The sequence below is a fragment of the Podarcis vaucheri genome, assembly GCF_965113315.1.
Source record: "Podarcis vaucheri genome assembly, chromosome: 8".
Taxonomy (NCBI): Eukaryota; Metazoa; Chordata; class Lepidosauria; order Squamata; family Lacertidae; genus Podarcis; species Podarcis vaucheri.
In genome coordinates this window covers 4269761-4288482 of record NC_138766.1, presented here as the reverse complement: position 1 = coordinate 4288482, position 18722 = coordinate 4269761, and the positions used below count along the sequence as shown (strand labels likewise).

The window sequence follows — 18722 nt, the reverse complement described above, 5'->3', positions numbered from 1 at the left end:
ATGCGCTTCTATTTTGTTTTTTATATATAAAATTACTCCTCTTTTCTTTCCCTTATCTGAAGATATAAATTCGTTTCCAAGCCTTTTGTTTATCAAAATTCTCCTATGCCGTTTTGCCACATGCGTTTCTTGCAAACAGATGATATCTAAGTTTTTTTTCTTTAGAAATTGTTCCACCTTATTCCTTTTTTTTTTTATCATTCAGTCCGTTTATATTCCAGTTCCATAATTTTAATGCCATCTTGTCTTCTTTTTTGTTTTTTTTGTTTTCAGTTAGTAAGAATACCTTTTTCTTTAGTTAAATTCCTTATAATCCCTCCTCTTCCTCCTCTTCCTCCTCTCCCTCCTCCTCCTCCCGCTCCTCCTCTAATCCTTCCCCGGCCTTCCTCCTCTCCCCCACATCCTTCAATCCCTTCACCTCCACCCCTCCTACTGCTCCTCTAAGCTCTTCTTCCTCTTCCGTTAGTAACTCTTTGTATTTTCTTTGGAATTTACCTATTTCCTCTGGGCTGGTTAGTCTATGCCTTTTATTTTTATAAGTGAATGAGATTCCTTCCGGAAACTCCCATTTGAATTCTATATTATTCTTTTTGAGAATTTGCACCTGTGGCTTATAGGGGTCTCTCCGTTTCAGCAGCCTAATTGGTATATCTTTAAAAATGATTATGTAACTACCATCGATACATAATCTTTTTTCCCTATTTTTTTGTAACACCATATTCCTCATATCTCTGTCCTTAAAGGCTATAAGACAATCCCCTGGAAATTTCCTTGCCTTAGTCGTCTTCACTTTTAGTCTAAAGACATTCTGTGTTGTACTCGCGACCTCCTCTGCTTGCAACTCCAGCCATTGTGCCAGTTCTGTTATTAGTTTTTGCCTAATATTCTCTCCTTGATTCTCTGGTACCCCCCTCAGTCTTAAATTAACTTCCCGCTGCCGAAGTTCATTCATGGAGATCGCATCCCACATTTCCTCTTGTGTTTTGTTAGTTTCTACAAGTCCTACTCTAATTTTATCATCCTCACGCTTTAGCTCCTTCATTTCCAGTTTTGTCCTTTTCATTCCTTCTTCTAACACCTGGGTTCTTTTAGATACCTCTTTAATTTGTCCTTTCAGCTCACTCACAGTTTCATCTATTTTCTTATCCATTTTCCCAATCTTTGAATCTACCTGCTCAATTTTTGTTTCCAGATTTTTTTCACTTTGCCTTATCTCTGCGAACATCTTTAATATTTCAGATCTAAAATCTGTTTCTTGCTTAGACCCCTTCCTTTCCACTGGTGTCCCCCCATTCCCGCCTTTCTTTGGTACATGAGACATTTTATACCGATTTGTCTTACTACGTTAATTAAATGAAGTAAGAAACTTATTACAATATCCAAATTACCCTTCTCCAATCTAAACGTATCAGTCAATTTTACAGTATTTTCCAGAGCTCAAAACAGTATCGCACAATGTCAAGCCTATTGATGCCTTCCAGTTCTTTAAGGTTCCATACACTTAGTATTAGTAGGTTTATAGTGAAATAATTCAAGTAGTCTTAAATGAAATCTTGTGGGGATAGATTTAAATAAGAGTCCAGTTGCCACCAATTAGGCTATTCCACCAAATATAATATTCCCCAAACCGAAGGAAGAGTCCAGGGAGATCAAGGGAGGAGAAAGTATAATTTGTAATCCTTCTGGGGACTTCCCCAATTTTAGGTCTATTAAATGGACAGCTCAGTTCTTCTTGCCCCCAAATGGGCTATTCTTTATGGGATTGTTTGTTCCAAAAGTTATTTTGAGTCACTTTTTATTCTTCTTGCCCCCAATTGGGCTAAATCCCAAAAATTCCAAATCGTCAAGAAAAATAAAAAGAAAAAAGAGAGAGAAGAAGGAATCAATTGTAGTTTTTCCCCTGTCCACCAGGGGTCTAGTATCCAACTAACGGAGGAGTGGCAGAGCGGAAGGAAAGAGCGGGAGAAAGGAGGAAAGAAATGAGAGTTTGTTCAACTTCTCTTTTAATTTTTGCCCACCGCTTCTTCTTTAGTTTTGCCACCAACAAATAGAGGCTTTTATAAAGTTATTAAACTTGGCTGGAATATTCGGAGGGCTTAGCAAAGGTGATATCTTCTTCCTCTCTCCGCTGGTATTTCAAAGCGTTTGTAATGGAGACCCCACTTTCACGAAATGGCGACCTCCGTTGTGCAGAGCTTCCTACATGAAACTAAGTTTCACCTCCTTCCCCCGTCACCGGGAGGGCTAAGAAGAAGTCAAAAGTAGCAAAAAATTATCTCTTTGCTCTCCCTCTAAATTCCTCTTTTTGTTAGTTACTTAATATCCTCCCATACAAACAAAGGGAATTAGAAAGGAGAGAAGAACTTTGTCCGCTAGCGCCACTCACATTTCTCTCTGCTTTGCCTATTCCTTGCGCTCAAAATGATTCCAGGTAAGGATTGTGCTCTTTTTCGACTTCTTTTTTACCCAGCCTTTCCTTTAATAGTATCCAAGCTGTTTCTCTCTTTATTAGGCTTGAGTTTCCTTTTCTTTGAGAATCCAGCCTTCTCCTACAGGCACGGGGCTTCGCTTTTTCCGGAGACAGCCATGGTTTCCCTCTGCCCGCTTCTCCCCCCGCCGTGCTCTTCGCTCCGAAAAAACGGAGTTACCTGACAGCCGAGAGGTCCGCGTTTAGGCTCTGCGGGAACCTGTGCGTCTGGACACCCACCAGACACTTTTCAGGGGACCACTGCGCCCTGTGGAACCCCTATTTTCTCCGGAAAGCTCAGGATCCTCCCGCAAGGAAGAAATCCCCGCCTGCGCTGGAGTCGGGCTGAACCGGAAGCGGTCCCTATTTATCTACTTGCACCCGAGGGTGCTTTCGAACTGCTAGGTTGGCAGGCGCTGGGACCGAACAATGGAAGCGCACCCCGCCGCAGGCGATTCGAACCGCCGAACATACGATCGGCAAGTCCTAGGCGCTGAGGTTTTACCCACAGCGCCACCCGCGTCCCCGCTTAATGGATACTTCTCTTCAATTTTGACAGCAAATCATCATAATAATTTCATATGAATTCGGCTTCTAGAATGAGTTGATTCCTTACTGAGGGCAAAATAAACATAAAGAGGCTAAATATATCTCTTCTCTTAGTCTTTCATTCTCATAATGGGTCAGCTTTTTATGTAGATACCAATTTTTCAGGTATTGTTCTACCCATTTTCAGCTGCTTATTACTAACTACATGTACAGAAACTCCCTATATTTTGTGAATATATACTGGGGAGGTAGAAGTAGTCAGCGTTTGACATCCAGAAAAATAGAAGGAAAGTATCAAAGATGTCATAAAATGTATCCTGTACTATATTAATAATAGATAAGCAACCAATTCTGATTTAGAAAAATTTCCCATGTTTCAAACTTTCTGCTCTTTCCAACTCGGGCAGTGTTTCTCACGTACAACCTCTGCTCTGTGGAAGGTTTGCAAAAGGAAAATAGCATTGAAAAATAGTAGCAACCTCAAAATATGCTCAGAAACTTTCCCACAGTAGTTCTTTTGTGGTGCTGTTTTGATGTTTTTGTGGACTAGTAGAGTTCTTGCCTCTTTAGGCAAGGAAACAACCGCAGACGTAATGATGCATGTGCTACTGGTTTTTTACTTATTATTTTGCCAAACATTCTATCTGTGCTGACCTCTGATGGCTCAGTCATTTGATGGGCAAGGATGTGCGCCAACTCAGTCTAGATGACTCCCTAGTATATGGAGTCTACAGAATGTGCTCTGCTGCTTGTCAATGAAAGGTTAGTGGTTTATCCAGACATAAGCAGGTACCTAGGAGTATACCTACTACAAATCTTTGAGCACTAGATTTTAGGGAAATATGATTTGTAATAAGCACAGTTGATCAAAATATGCAATTTTATTTAGCTACTTTTCGCTGTTCTTGAATGGAGCAGCCAAGCATCCATCAGCTCAGCCAGCGGTATGCTCTCTTTGGGTGAGATGGCCACGTGGTACTTGTAAGAGTGGGTGAATATTTAACAAAGTTATTGGACGTTGTGCTGATCTGGAAGGATTTTTGAATTAGAGGCTCCATCTTTGAACACTGATATCTAATATGCGCATTTTAGAATCAAGTGGTGGTTATGTTTCATGACAGAAACATAACGGTTACATTTAAAATGGAAAGTATTAATCCAGAATTGGTTCATAATGCTTGGCATGTTCACAAATACCCAGTACTTTTCAGAGCAAGTGGAGAGATGCTCAGACATTCATACACCAAAATTCAGCTCCCAGAATTCTTTGAGAGAAGCCATGCCAGTTACTGATCTCAAATTGATGTATGTTTGTTTATATGTACACTGTGAGGTGTAAGAATATTGAATCTAACTTCAGCTTTTTGTCTAGTAGAGAAGCAACTCAAACCAGCATTAAAGGGTTTTAAGTGACTTGATGTCACTGCAGTGTGATAATGCAGAATCAAAACCAAAATTTTCCTGGTGATAGTCACATTTGGGTATTTAAGCCTGGAATCTGAGACAATTTGTAGATGCCATTGTTTGCTGCATATACAGGATTTGGGTTTATTTCTCTAACAGATCCTTTATTGTAAGACCAGCAAGAACCAGTGATGTCGCCCGTGTTGAATTACTAATCCAAACTTTGAAACTGAACAAAAGTATATTGGATGACCTAAATGGCTACATATTGGCACGAAGAGATCCAGTAAGTTGTTACACTGCATTATATTGGTTCTGTTTGAACTTTATTGTGAGAGTGTTCAAATAGGAATCTACTCATTTGTGTATGCTAAACTGGCAGTCTTCAAAATTGCTGCTATACTAAACCAGTGTACAGAAGACACCTTTCTGGTGCAAAAAGTAAAATGCCCTTTGGGCCTTTTATATTATTATAATCTATGTCAGAGTGTACTGTGTGGGAGGGGAGCTAAGATAGGATGGGTGTTTAAATAAAGAACATTAATTAAAGTATTAGAGTAGAAGAATGTACACCAAATCTTTTGCTCTGTTTTTCAGGATGGAACACCAATTCAAGCATTTGTAGCAGAAGTTTTGCATCAAATTGTTGGAATATCAGTTATTAGAAATGAAACGGTATATATTCTTATAATCAGTTTTTTTCCTTTTTGATGGAAGGATTCAGAACACTAAATTAATGTTAAATGTTCTCAAAGTCAGGAATATTTTTATTCAGATAAACATTTTGAACATTCGCTTCCTTCCACAGCTAATGTGTGATGTGTGAATAATGTTTGAACAATCCTTAGTTAAAGGAGAAAAGAAAAACAGGATTGCTGGAGGAGAAAATTTTGTATATCCCAGCAATATACAGTTTTTCTCATCCGCAATCTTGTTCTTCTTTAAAACAAAACGAGGCACTAAATTCAGAATAATATTTGCCATACAAATACAATTTGTATGTTTTTGTCCCTTTTTTTCTTGAAAAACAGAGATTCAAGGTGATTTATTCTGTCTTTAAACAGAAGAAATAGTTTTGAAATGAATTATTATTATTTGCTCCCCTTTGCTATTTTACAAAGATAAGGAAGTTTTATAAAGGCAGGCACGATCCATCTAAGAAACTGAGTGACCTTGCCAGCAATTCCTTGTTAAATTTCTCATTTTAATATGGTAGAAAACCATATGACTTTAACTCTGGATGATATGGAATGCAATATCTTTAAAGGTATATTAATTGCTTCCAACAGTTAGGGGTTTCCTGTAATTTGGTAATGAGGATCAATCCACAGTTTCTAGTAAGCCAATAACTTGTCTTTTTAAATATAGTTGTAAATAAAAGCAATACTATGTTGTTTTTTAAATAAAAAACCCCACCTCTACCAATATGCTTAATTTTTAATAGTTGTCCATATGGTCTTGGTTTTAGGTCACAAAACAGCCAGACATTTTAAATATACCGTATTTTTCGCTCTATAACACGCACCTGACCATAACACGCACGTAGTTTTTAGAGAAGGAAAACAAGAAAAAAATATTCTAAACAAAACAGTGGATGTATGATTTTTGTGGTTCATGCTGTGGCCACAGACATGTGATCTGACAGTGAGTTTGGGGTAGCCCAATGCAAAAATCCTGAGGATCCATGTGGATCCATGCTATGTAACCACATTTTTGCGCCATTGTGGCCCCATGAAACAGTGTGTGTGTGTTTTTTTTGGTGCAGGTTGTAGCCATGGACATGCTATGTGATCTGATGGTGAATTTGGGGTGACCCAGTGCAAAAATCCTGAGGATCCATGTGGATCCGTGCTTTGTAACCACATTTTAAGTGGGGAGGGAAGGAAAAGCACTCAAGGGACAAGGAACTCGCGTGGGGGGTGTGGAAAAGGATGCTGCTAATAATGCAGAAGAGGCTCCTCTCCGGCTTTGCTCCTTTAAAACAAGCAGGCTCTGCTTCTCTCCCTCCTCCCCAGCAAGGAAACCACGATAGTAACCACTCTGAGACAAATCAAGAAAAATTGCGACCAACACTCTCCCCCAACAAGCGCAGTGAGGTCAAAACACACACACACACACACACACAGAGAACTGGCCCTAAAGTTGCAGGGCGCTGGAAGTCGCAGGGGCGCTGGGGGAGTGAACGGAAGCAGGAGAAGGAGAAGGAGCCCTCACACAGACACAGACACACAGAGTGTCAATTCTAAAGTCGCAGGGGCGCAGGGAGAGTGAAGGGGAAGCAGCAGGAGGAGAACGATAGCTCAAGCACACACACACACACACACACACACAGCTCCTACAGTGGCTAATCCAAAATCAGACAGCAAAAAACTGCAGGCAGGGACAGAGAGCAGGGGTTGTTTTAAAGCAGCCACCCCCGCTCTGCTTCTCTCCCTCCTCCCCGGCTCCACTAGCTGACAGGAGCCGCTTACACCCACTTTGCTGTTTCAAAGCGAGCCACGGACTGCTCACGACTGCAGCAGATTCCCCCGCCATCTGTAGGCATTTGCTCCATAACACGCACAGACATTTCCCCTTACTTTCTAGGAGAAAAAAACTGTGTGTTATGGAGCGAAATTTACGGTAGTGTGCAAATAAATGCAATACTGTTTTTAAAAGCTACTGTTTCATTTTTAAAAGCTACCTATATGGTCTCATTTTACAGTACAAGCAACTGGGAAATGATCTGCACAAATCCCACTGACATGGAACTTGTGCAGGAGAGTTTCCTGGTGTATAGTTACTTCCTTGGTGGTAGTGATCTCTCTTTCTTGAAAGAAAAACGAATACAAATATTTGCCTTATAGCTGTTCCAAAACAGAAGCACAGCTCTTTCCTTAATCAGTATATTGAATTCATGTTTTCCAGGATATAGAATATATTCGCTCACACTACAACATTGAAGACTTTATTTATTTCAGTCATCACCAGCAGGAAGAACATGGTCACCTTTACCATTTTGCGCTGAATCCAGTCTTTCATCACTATGCAAAACATTTTATGAAGGAGATGCTTCGACTAGCCTACAAATCTTGTCTCTATTACCCTATTTATCCTCAGCCTGAAGATGGCAAGGTAAACTATAATCATTTAGTCAAGAAGTAGATTGATTTTATATATGTAAATGTTGCTGATTGGTTTTTAATTTTATTTACTCTTTCCCTTGGGTGTATGTAGAATTTGCCAACAAAAATGTACACCTACGTGTAACAATTGGAAACCATTTCTAACCTACCATATTTTTCGCCCTATAAGACGCACTTTTTCCCCTCCAAAAATGAAGGGGAATGCAGGCTTTCGCTGAAGCCTGGAGAGTGAGGGGGGTCGGTACGCACCGACCCCTCTCGCTCTCCAGGCTTCAGGAAGCTATCCACTAGCTGTGGGAGACCCAGCTCTCCCAGGGCTAGCGGACTGCTTGCCGGCACCCAGAAGCTTGGGGCGCGCTGAGCTCCGCACGCCCCAAGCTTCGGGATTAGCGCAGCTGTCCGCTAGCCCTGGGAGAGCCGCGCAGCTCTCCCAGGGCTAGCGGACTGCTTGCCGGCACCCAGAACCTTGGGGCGCACTGAGTTCCGCACGCCCCAAGCTTCTGGTGTAGCGCAGCGATCCGCTAGCCCTGGGAGAGCCGCGCAGCTCTCCCAGGGCTAGCGGACTGCTTGCCGGCACCCAGAAGCTTGGGGCGCGCTGAGCTCTGCATGCCCCAAGCTTCGGGATTAGCGCAGTGCTCCGCTAGCCCTGGGAGAGGCGCCCGGCTCTCCCACAGCTAGCGGAGACCTTGCCGGCACCCAGAAGCTTGGGGCGTGCTGAGCTCCGCATGCCCCAAGCTTCGGGATTAGCGCAGTGCTCCGCTAGCCCTGGGAGAGGCGCCCGGCTCTCCCACGGCTAGCGGAGACCTTGCCGGCACCCAGAAGCTTGGGGCGTGCTGAGCTCCGCATGCCCCAAGCTTCGGGATTAGCGCAGTGCTCCGCTAGCCCTGGGAGAGGCGCCCGGCTCTCCCACGGCTAGCGGAGACCTTGCCGGCACCCAGAAGCTTGGGGCGTGCTGAGCTCCGCACGCCCCAAGCTTCGGGATTAGCGCAGTGCACCTGGGGGGGAAATAAAAAATTTTTTCCTTTATTTCCCCCCAAAAAAACTAGGTGCGTCTTATGGGCCGGTGCGTCTTATGGGGCGAAAAATACGGTACATAGTTAGAAATAAATACAAGCAATAGAGATTCCCAGGGAATCCCAGAAGGATATATTATGATAATTAATTACTAATTATTAATATTATATGTATTGTGTATAGTCGCATCTATTTGTCTTTTAAAATCCACAGAAGTGTGCTTTCTATGTAGAATCCTAGAATTAGAAGAGAGTCAGTTGGTTGTCTCAACTTATTTCCATCAGCAAGAGCTACGTTGTGAACTTTCTTGAAAACCTCCAGGAAAGAAGATTCTTCATGCAGTTCCTTTTTAAATAGTTAATTCTAGGGCCCAACCGTACTTTTATCCAATGAGCTTCTGGGTCACATTCCTTTTAGTGTGCATAGGACAAGCTTTTTGTTTAGGATACTTCATTTCAAAATGGCTCAATAGTAAAGCCTAAAAAAGAATAAATAGCTTTTTCTACATTGTTTTCATTATTGATATTTACTTGCTTAAAATAATGGTATCGACTGGGTTACGATGAGGTTACCTGAGGAATTCAGCTTGCTTTAGCTAGAGCTGTAGTCACATTGATAGCCATTTTAGAGAAATTCCCTATAAAATAAGGGTGCAAACCAGCCACCTACACACCATGCTTTATTTTTAAACCTTTACATCCAAGTTTCCATACCTGGACATAAATTTGAGGGATAAAAATATAAGGATCACAGATTTCAGTATGTTCTGCACACACTATACCTTTTAACACACATTCTTTCCCTCAAAGAATTCTGGGTACTGTAGTTTACCCTTCACAGAGTTACAATTCCCAACAACCCTTAACAGACTATAGTGCCCAGAATTCTTTGGAGGGGGGGAAGTGCTTTAAAGGAATAGTGTGGATGCAGCCTTATTCCCTCATCTCATACTGAACAGTTGAATGCTCAGCTCTTGACAGAGGACTCTCAAAGGACTTCCTTCAAATACATGACCCTGCACCCTCTCTCATCTTGATATTCATTAGCATTAGGAACTAAAAGGTCATAAGCTTTGGTAGGTCAGCCTCAAATGTTTGAAGATGGACGGATTTTGAACAAGGGCTCAAGAAAATGTCCTTTGTACAAAAAAGACAGTGTAAACTCTGAAGGAATGGGCCTCGATCCAAAGAAATACCTCTGCACATGCTCCCCATGCTCCATTGCCTCTTTTAAGCTCTGGAAAATGACTCCCCTAGTCCCTGGAAGCACCTTTTCAAGGGATGCCAGGAGAAGGGAGAGCAGGACAAGTCTCAGTGCATACATGGAATGTTGCACATGGCTCTTTGGATCACAGTTACCGAGTGCTCTTGCTGTTCGTAGCCCTTTTTAAGATCTCAATTTCAGATGAGCAAGTTACATTTTATGACCTGAAATATTACCGTTACCCTTATTCAGGCATTCAAGCCCTCACACAATTAGAAATACATGAGGCATGAGTAGGATCAGGCCCCATCCCCTCTCTTGCATCCCTGTTGCCTGGCTCTGCCGCCATCCACATAGCAGAAAAAAAGAACTGAATTGGGCAGCCTGTTGATTTGGAACCCTGGTCACATGGGGGAAGCTTATGCATGTAAAGAAGACTCAGAACCTTGTCTGATGTGTGTGTGTGTGTGCAGCCCGAGAAGTTGGCCCTCCTTTCCCCTTGCGTAATGCTAATTGTATATGGGATTGATTGATTGATTGATTGATTGATTGATTGACTGAGTGAATGAATGCCTGAATATAACTACCGTATATGCAGCTGAAATGGGGGGAAATTATGCAGGAAAGAAGCATTAGAAACACTTGGTTCTCTTCTACACTGAAGAAAATTAAGTTTTTTAATGGGATGTCATTTCTGTTTAAACAGCAGGTTCCAGACCTTTTTTTTGGGGGGGGGGACTTTTTTGTTTTTTGCATTTCCTGTTGCTCCCCAACTGTTGTTTAAATGCAGATTATTTACCTAAACTTGCAGTAAGGTAAATGTATTTTTAATCTATTCCTGTATTTATGGAAGGATGGAGATTTTTGCCTTCACGTTTATGCTACTTCATTAACGTTTGTATTTGAATGAAATACAACGTTTGTATTTGAATGAAAATGACTTTTTACTTCATGTGCATTTTCTATGTGCATGTTTAACTTCTCCTTTGCCAAACAACCAGAGGTGAACAGTAAGCATGTAACGTCCTTAATGAGCATGGATGAAGATGATTCATGATTGCACTGAAGGAATATATTCCTGTGGGGAAACTACTTGTGCTACAAAATCCCATAAACCAAACCACTTGTTTATCTGTCGTTCCCACTGAGATAGTAATATAATTACTCTCATAATTATCTTCATTAGTGTCAGGAATTAGCTGCAATCCATTCCTCTGCTCTGAGTGTTTATTTATTTTTTGGTGATATTTCTTCTGGATTTAATCAAGAGGATAAAGAATTCTTAAATTCACAAAGCACCGCTACAGACATCTGTGATGCACTTTTATGACATTATCTGCGCTAAAATATAGCTTGTTGTCCTTCAGTTCCAGAATCCCTGTGCCCATTCCCTGACATCTGCCCTTCATTACATGGTTCCCGTGCGACCAAGACGACAGATTGTCTATCCTCTGGAAAAACTTGGCATAAATGCTCCAGCAAAAGAGGTCTCTAAGGATCAGGTGGGTAACAGAAGCAGCAGTAAGCAAAAGGCATAGCTCCAACTAAATGTAGGATTTGGCAGATGGGATGACATTACTGTCTTAATGTTGGTGTGCTGCTTCTTAATTATCTTGAACCTGATGTTCATGCCCTTACTTTGTCGTGCTCTGCTATCTTTTTTTAGCATGTATTTCAAACAGAGAATTGCAACTAGCAGCCTTTCAATTATTCAGGATGTTGATAATAATAATTTAAGTATTTAAAATGGTCAGATTCACAGAATGGATATTTTATCAGACTGTTTTATTCTGCAGTTTGATCCTTCCCAGAAAAACAAAGTCATGGGCTTGTAATTCCTTCTACAGCTCCCCCCTCGTCATAAAGGCCATTTGCACTAGTGAAAAAAGCAGTATCTGACTGTGGTCATAAAAAGAGCTCTGCTGAACCATAGCAGCAAAGTTTCATCTAGCCCAGCTTTGTCTCCTTTCGGTGGCCAAAAACAGATGCCCCTTGGAGCCCACAGCCTCTCTCGCTGTCCACTCCCAGCAACTCAATGCTTTACCACCTCTGAGTTTCCTGTATAGCCATTTATTTATTGATTTATTTAGCTATGTATCTGCAGTCAGCACTTTAAATAAAAATATACCAATGCTGATTTTGAAAGAAGAGAAAATTCATGTTGAAAATTATGGCAAATAGCTGGCCTATCCTCCATGAATTTGTCTAATCCCTTTTTAATCATGTCCCCAGCCCCAACAAGGGAGACGTGGTGTGCGCATTGAGAATGGTGTTGGACGCAGTAGGTGTGCCATCTGTTGCTGTGCATGTAGATCATTAAATCAGAGTCTCTTCATGTGGCTGTTGGACATGGGGGATTTTGTGCCCCCACAGTTGCCCCTTGCACATCTAAGCGTGGAAACCTATTCCTGCACACAGATTCACCTTTCTCTGGTTGGGGGACATAAAATGGACCCACATTTACAACTGCATTCAGCAATATTCTTTACATTTTTCTCAGTGTATTTTTTAGTTTCTTAGCTGTTTATTTATATTTCATAAAATCATGTACACTGCTTGACTGTAAAAAAACAAATGCACACAAAGCAGTTTACAGAAATAGTGTACTGATGCTAATTGGACATGCAGAATTTTTTAAAACAAGGAAAATGGATTGTGTATCTGTTCATTCCCATGTTTAAGTAACAAAGGAAGAAATATGCCAAGATACCTCTTCTTTGTTGGTGCTAAGTCATCTACTTGCAAATCACCTAGAAAAAGATACATAAAGGTTTTTGTATTGGTTTTATGATGAATGTTACTTTTCTGACACAAAGAACTTATAGCACAGTTCAAATTTTCCATTTCACATTTGCTTAATAGATTTTTGGCTTCACAAATCTCAAGTAGCTAAAATGTTTCAAACTGTGCCTCAACCATATAGATTGTGGTTTTGAATTCCCCCCATATTTCTAGGAACTTTTTCTCTACTTCTTTACTTTCTGCTACTATTCTATGATGAAATCTCCTCTGTACTTCTATTTTCTAATTCCATTCCTTCCTTTCTGTCCCAATCTTTTAGTAATCCTCAGAACCATTACATTTTACATTTTTCTAGCACAATTTCACCCTGCTTTTCTTGTGCTTGCTGTCTCATTTATGAAGAATCCTTTAGTTGAAAACAACTTTTATATACACACATCTCTTTCATTGTCTATAGAACTATATATCTATATTAATATATAGTTTTCTCTCTATATATTTATTGTTAAAATAATTCCTGGTTTCCATTTTCTCAAGACCCTCTTTTCTGATTAGTTCATGCTCTTCAAAATAGGAATCTGTTGTTTGTTTATCTTGGTAGTGGACTAAAACCTAATTAAATACTAACATATTTATGCCTTGATTCCATCCTCCACACATATATATTGTTCTATCGGCTGTTCTGATCCCTTCCACATTCCCTTCTCATGTCCCTTTTCTGCTTCTTCCCAGCATGCCTTCCTTTAATTCCTGGAATTTTCATATTAGAATTTCTCAGTGACATTTCCCCACCAAATTCCCCTACCAGCCATCTCATTGCTGTCCAGATCTTCTGTCCTAGCTGCATCCCATATGCCCTCTCCTATCTTATATCTTGGTTGTTCCCGTCACCGGCTTGTCCTCAGTTGCCATAAGGAAAAAGTGTTTCTATGTGATTTCACCAGTGTGTCTTGGAACGTAACCCCTGTGTAAATGGGGGGGGGGTTGCCTGTATGGGGGGGGGGAAATGTCTTAAATTAGTCCTTTGTTCTACCATGCCAATTCTCTGCCTGTGAAAAGTGACACTATAGGAAAGTAGCACTAAAGCTATATAAAGAAGCAAATAATAAACTCATCTCTTTCTGGCCTCTCACAGCCTCTAACATTTAAGGTGTATTGGACCCCAGACGTCTCAGGGCACATGAGGCCAATACCTTGCTGAAACAAAGGATGCCTGGGTCTGGTCATTGCATTGATGGGAGACTGCCTGGGAACCAAGGGCAGTCCTATCAGCATATGGGTTTCTACTTGCACAATGGGAGGAACCCCTAGACCAGATTTAGGAAATGTGCAAGGGGAGGAGAGGAGGAAATACTCAGTTTCACAAGCAGAAAACCTTGCGCTGACAGAATGTTCACATAGGGCTACTTTGGATTCAAACATACATGTATGTCCCTTTAGGCTCCATGATGGAAGAAAGCCTTGTGCATGCTGCACTAAGTTGCTGTTGTTTGATAATTAATTATTGTGTGAAAAAAATACTTTCTTTGGATTGTATCCAACTAAGTTACGCTCAGAATAGACTGTTTGTTTGTTTGTTTGTTTGTTTAATTATGTATTCATTTATTAAATTTGTATTCCACCCTATACCTGTAGATCTCAGGGCAGATCACATTATATAAAAAAAGAAAATGCACAATAACAACAAAAGCAAAGTCAACCCAATAACCCCCCTTTCCACAATACGTTTTAAAAGGGCACTGGATGTCAGTCAGCCAAAGACCTGGTTGAAGAGGAACTTGTTGTGTGTATAAGGTGTGAAGGCGCCAGCCAAACCTCCCTGGGGAGAGCATTCCACAAACGGGGAGCCACTGCAGAAAAGGCTCTGTTCTCATGTTGGCACCCTCTGGACCTTTCATGAGAAGGGCCTCAGAAGATGATCTCGGGGTCCAGGGTAGGTTCATATGGAGAGAGGCTAGAATTAATGAACCTAAATTATTCATGGAAATTATTTTCAGTGGTTCTACCCTGAGTAGGACTAACATTGGATACAACCCTTTGGTAATAAGTCTGCTTTTAAATCATCTATCTGCTGTGCTTACTGTTTAGGATTGCCACCAATATTTCTGTATGTGTGTTGCTCAATTTTCTTTGGATTTTTTCTTCCTGACAAAGCTAACTTGATTTATATATTGTACAAGTGTTTTTGTTTTGTCAATAACTTTACAAAATCTGTTATATTGGAATGCTAGTCTGCAACTATTAATATTTCCATTTTACTCCAGAAAAGAAAAGAATAAATATTTAGAGCAATGTATTTTCGCATTCCAGTCAGCTAGTTATTCAATTAGTAATGGTTTCTTCATTTGTCAGGACACTGCCAAGGATGCCAAGGAAGGGGAAATTGATCATGTGGTTTAGAAGAGAATAAAGGTCACAGGAAATTCCACAGATATAGGGATACCAATGGGCTCTTCAATAAGCCATAATAGTTAGAGGTGTTTCACAGGGAGAACAGATTCTTCAGTGAGAGTATCCCTTTTGGATCAAGAGGGAAATGTGGTTTAAACAGAATATCTTTTGACAGTATTATTATTATCCCATGTGAATAATTAGCTTGAGATTAGCTAATTTTTAATAATTGTATTTTAAACATTTATTTTCAGCTTACTTTCTCACCATCTGGAAGCAGTCTGCTATCCATCTGTCTTTTTAAATTATGAATATGACCCTGAAATAGGTGGTATAATTAACAGTAATAACTGTTCCATGATGCAGAATAAAAATGTAATATGTTTATTTGATTACTTCTTGATTCTGACCATCCATTGTTCATGTTTTATTGTATCTTTATTGCACTCTGTTAAGTTTTATTATGTACTTCAAGACTGTTGTTTCTCCTGCTGCTGCAAACGCAAAAAGGCTGCAGAATCTCTTGTTATTGTTGAAAGATTTCTCGGCTTGGTAATGGTTTATGAAATACAGGTTTGCTTTTCCTAATCCAAAGACAGGTAGAATATTGATCCCAGTCCACTGATCAACTGCAGCCTGGATAATGGCGTACTGGTGACCATTATATGATGAAAGCTGCTGTTGCACAAGCATTAGCTTATGCATTTTCAGTTTGGCAATCCAGACCTCACAGGACTCCATATTAGCAGCTCTGCTGCCCATACAAAGCCTGAGGCTCCCACTATGAACCTGTTTGCCTGTTGCTGCTTATCCTGTTGGCTGTACAATTGATCTTTTCAGGAGTCTGTATAGTTCCCCCAAATGAAGATTGTTTGGAGCTCAAACTTAACTGCTTAACTCTTCCCAGGAATTTGCTACAGTTTGAGTCCTGGGGTCTGTCAGCCAATTCTGTGGGGCACCAGAATATTTGGCTGTGGAAGTAATAATAATAATAATAATAATAATAATTTTTATTTATACCCCGCCCTCCCCAGCCAAGGCCAGGCTCAGAGCGGCTTACAAGCAATAATAAAAACAAGTTGAATGATTACAACTTAAAAACATAATTAAAATACAACATTAAAATATTGAAACATTAAAATATTAAAAAGTAGCCTCATCGCAGGAGAAGGAAAAGAAAAAAGAAAGAGAGGGCGGCAGGGAATCAAATTGGCTCCAAGCCAAAGGCCAGGCAGAACAACTCTGTCTTACAGGCCCTGCAGAAAGTAATCAGATCCTGCAGGGCCCTGGTCTCATGAGGCAGAGCGTTCCACCAGGCCAGAGCCAGAGTTGAAAACGCCCTGGCTCTGGTTGAAGCCAATCTAACTTCCTTAGGGCCCGGGACCACTAAGGTATTGCTATTTATGGACCTTGAGGCTCTCTGTGGGGCATACCAGGAGAGGCGGTCCAGTAGGTACGAAGGTCCTAGGCCGTGAAGGGCTTTAAAGGTCAAAAGCAGCACCTTAAATCTGACCCTGTACTCCACCGAAGTTTCTGGGACAGCTTCAAGGGCAGCCCCGCGTAGAGTGAATTACAAGAATTAAGAGCAAGGTATCACTACGCAATAGCCACTGAATACCACAAACAGTCATTATAATGACTCCCACAAGTATTTTGCCAGCTTTACCCTGGGAGAAGCAATCTGAGTGAATATTAACATGTGAATCCACAGAAAGGGTCCTGAACTGGGAGAGGTGTTAGGTGTGGATTCAGCATATCAACCACCACTGAGAACTGATCAGAGGAAGGAACTACTGCACTGCAGGGATGGGGACCTGCAGCCTTTAAGATGTTGCTAGACTACAACTCCAACCAGCGGCGTAGCGTGAGTTGTCAGCACCCGGGGCAACGCAAGTAATTTGTGCCCCCTAACCCGGGGCAAGGCAAGTAATTTGCGCCCCCCCCAACCCCTAACCTGCGAGTTGCCGCTGGCGCTGCCGCCCAAACGATGCCGCTTGCCTAGAGGAGGAGGGGGGGCAGAGAGGCGAGGAAAATGCAACGGCCCAGCAGCTGCAGCAGCAGCAGCGGCAGAGGCGGGGCTGTGAAGAGGGGCTGCCTGGCGTGTCCTCCGCGGCGAGCGCTGAGAGCCGCTGCCTGCCGGGCGCCTTCAGCCCGGGCGCACGCACAGCTTGTCGGTTCCGCGAGACATGCGGCTCCGCTACAGCCTGCGCCCGAGGCTCTTCGGCGACTCCGGAGGCAGCGAGCGTGCCCCCCCAGATGTTGCGCCCGGTGCGGCCGGCACCCCTGGCACCCCCACGCTACGCCACTGACTCCAACCATCCCTTATCATTGGCCATAGGGCTGCTGGGAGCTGGAGCTCAACAACATCTGGAGAGCCAAAGCTTCCCCATCTTTGAACTACAGGGTGCCCAGTTAGACCTCAAACCAAGAAAATTCTTGAGCAGTGATGGGATCAGGCCAGGTAATGTCTCAGTTCCCTGATCTTTATATTATTATTTTTTTAAAAAAAATATCATTTCAAGCCTGTTAGTTTGGTCTCTGCCTCAGAGCCTTGCATTTGGTCACATCTCAGTCAGTTCCCATCTTGCTTGCTGTATACGCTGGTGAAAAAGTGTCAGGAGATGTGAAGCAAGGAGACCAGCTCATGATGATGATATGGCACAAGGGGTGCTATCTCCCAGTTGGGGAGCTTTGAGGCTGGGTTCAGCAACTCTGTGGCTTGCACCAGTGGTCTTCCTCCTCATGGTTGCTTCTTGGAGCCAGGATCTGACTTGTAAGGAGCCAGATCTATTAGTTAACAGCTACTGAGGTAAGAGCAGACCACCAGCTTGGATCCCCTGAATGGAGTGGACACAACTGTCCCCAGCATGCTGAATATAAGGAGCTGAACGGCTTTGCTGCTGATTTATTGAAGAAATGTCCTATCTGATTTTACCAATATTGTAAAGAGGCAAATGAGCATAAGATTTCAGACATGGGTCAGAAAGAAAGGGAATCCCTGAATGTAGATGAGGTGGGGGGGCTGTGTTCATGCGTGTACAAGATTTGTCAGCTGAGGTACATCTAGTTTAAGCAAAGGTAATAGTCTCTCAAGGGACGCGGGTGGTGCTGTGGTGTAAACCACTGAACCTTGGGCCTGCCGATCGGAAGGTTGGCGGTTCGAATCCCCAAGGTGGAGTGAGCTCCTGTTGCTCTGCCCCAGCTCCTGCCAATCTAGCAGTTCAGAAACACGTCAAAATGCAAGTAAATAAATAGGCACCGCCCCAGCAGTAAGGTAAACGGCATTTCTGTGTGCTGCTCTGGCTTCGCCAGCAGCGGCTTAGTCATGCTGGCCATATGACCCAGAAAAACTGTCTGCGGACAAACGTCGGCTCCCTCGGCCCATAAAGCGAGATGAGCACTGCAACCCCAGAGTCATAAGAGACTGGACTTAACTGTCAGGGGTCCTTTGCCTTTACCTTTAATAGTCTCTCATGCACCATAAAGAATGAGTGGTGGAGTTACAAGCCATCTGCATGGAATCTGGTAGCTTGTATATCACATCAAAAGATTTTTAAAGCCTGCCTGTCAAATTGTGCATTTCCTTGCCACTTGGGTGAGCCATAACTACACCTTTAGATAGTGCCAAAACTTTCTTCAGAGCATCATACAAATGTAGTTTTTCAATTCACTTAAGACAGACGGACCTCATCTAATAAATTTTGGATACAAATCTAGAATTCCAACAGCTGATAAAAGCTAACAAAGTAGTCCCACCTGCTAACAAATAAAGAAAGTTGGTGGGCCATAGTTTTAAGATATCCAGTACAAAATATGTTCATCAAGAA

At 42.0% G+C, this 18722-nt stretch overlaps 1 protein-coding gene across 5 annotated transcripts in view; it reads left to right on the top strand.

Annotated features, from left to right (window-relative positions):
• CFAP61 (cilia and flagella associated protein 61) overlaps nt 1-18722 on the top strand; it is a 150733-nt gene that overhangs the window by 50109 nt on the left and 81902 nt on the right. For all 5 annotated transcript variants that reach the window (XM_082234208.1, XM_082234209.1, XM_082234206.1 and 2 more), the window contains 4 exons: nt 4580-4706; nt 5018-5095; nt 7328-7534; nt 11130-11264. In XM_082234208.1, coding sequence (XP_082090334.1) covers nt 4580-4706; nt 5018-5095; nt 7328-7534; nt 11130-11264 — 547 coding nt within the window. The remainder of the gene's footprint in view (nt 1-4579; nt 4707-5017; nt 5096-7327; nt 7535-11129; nt 11265-18722) is intronic.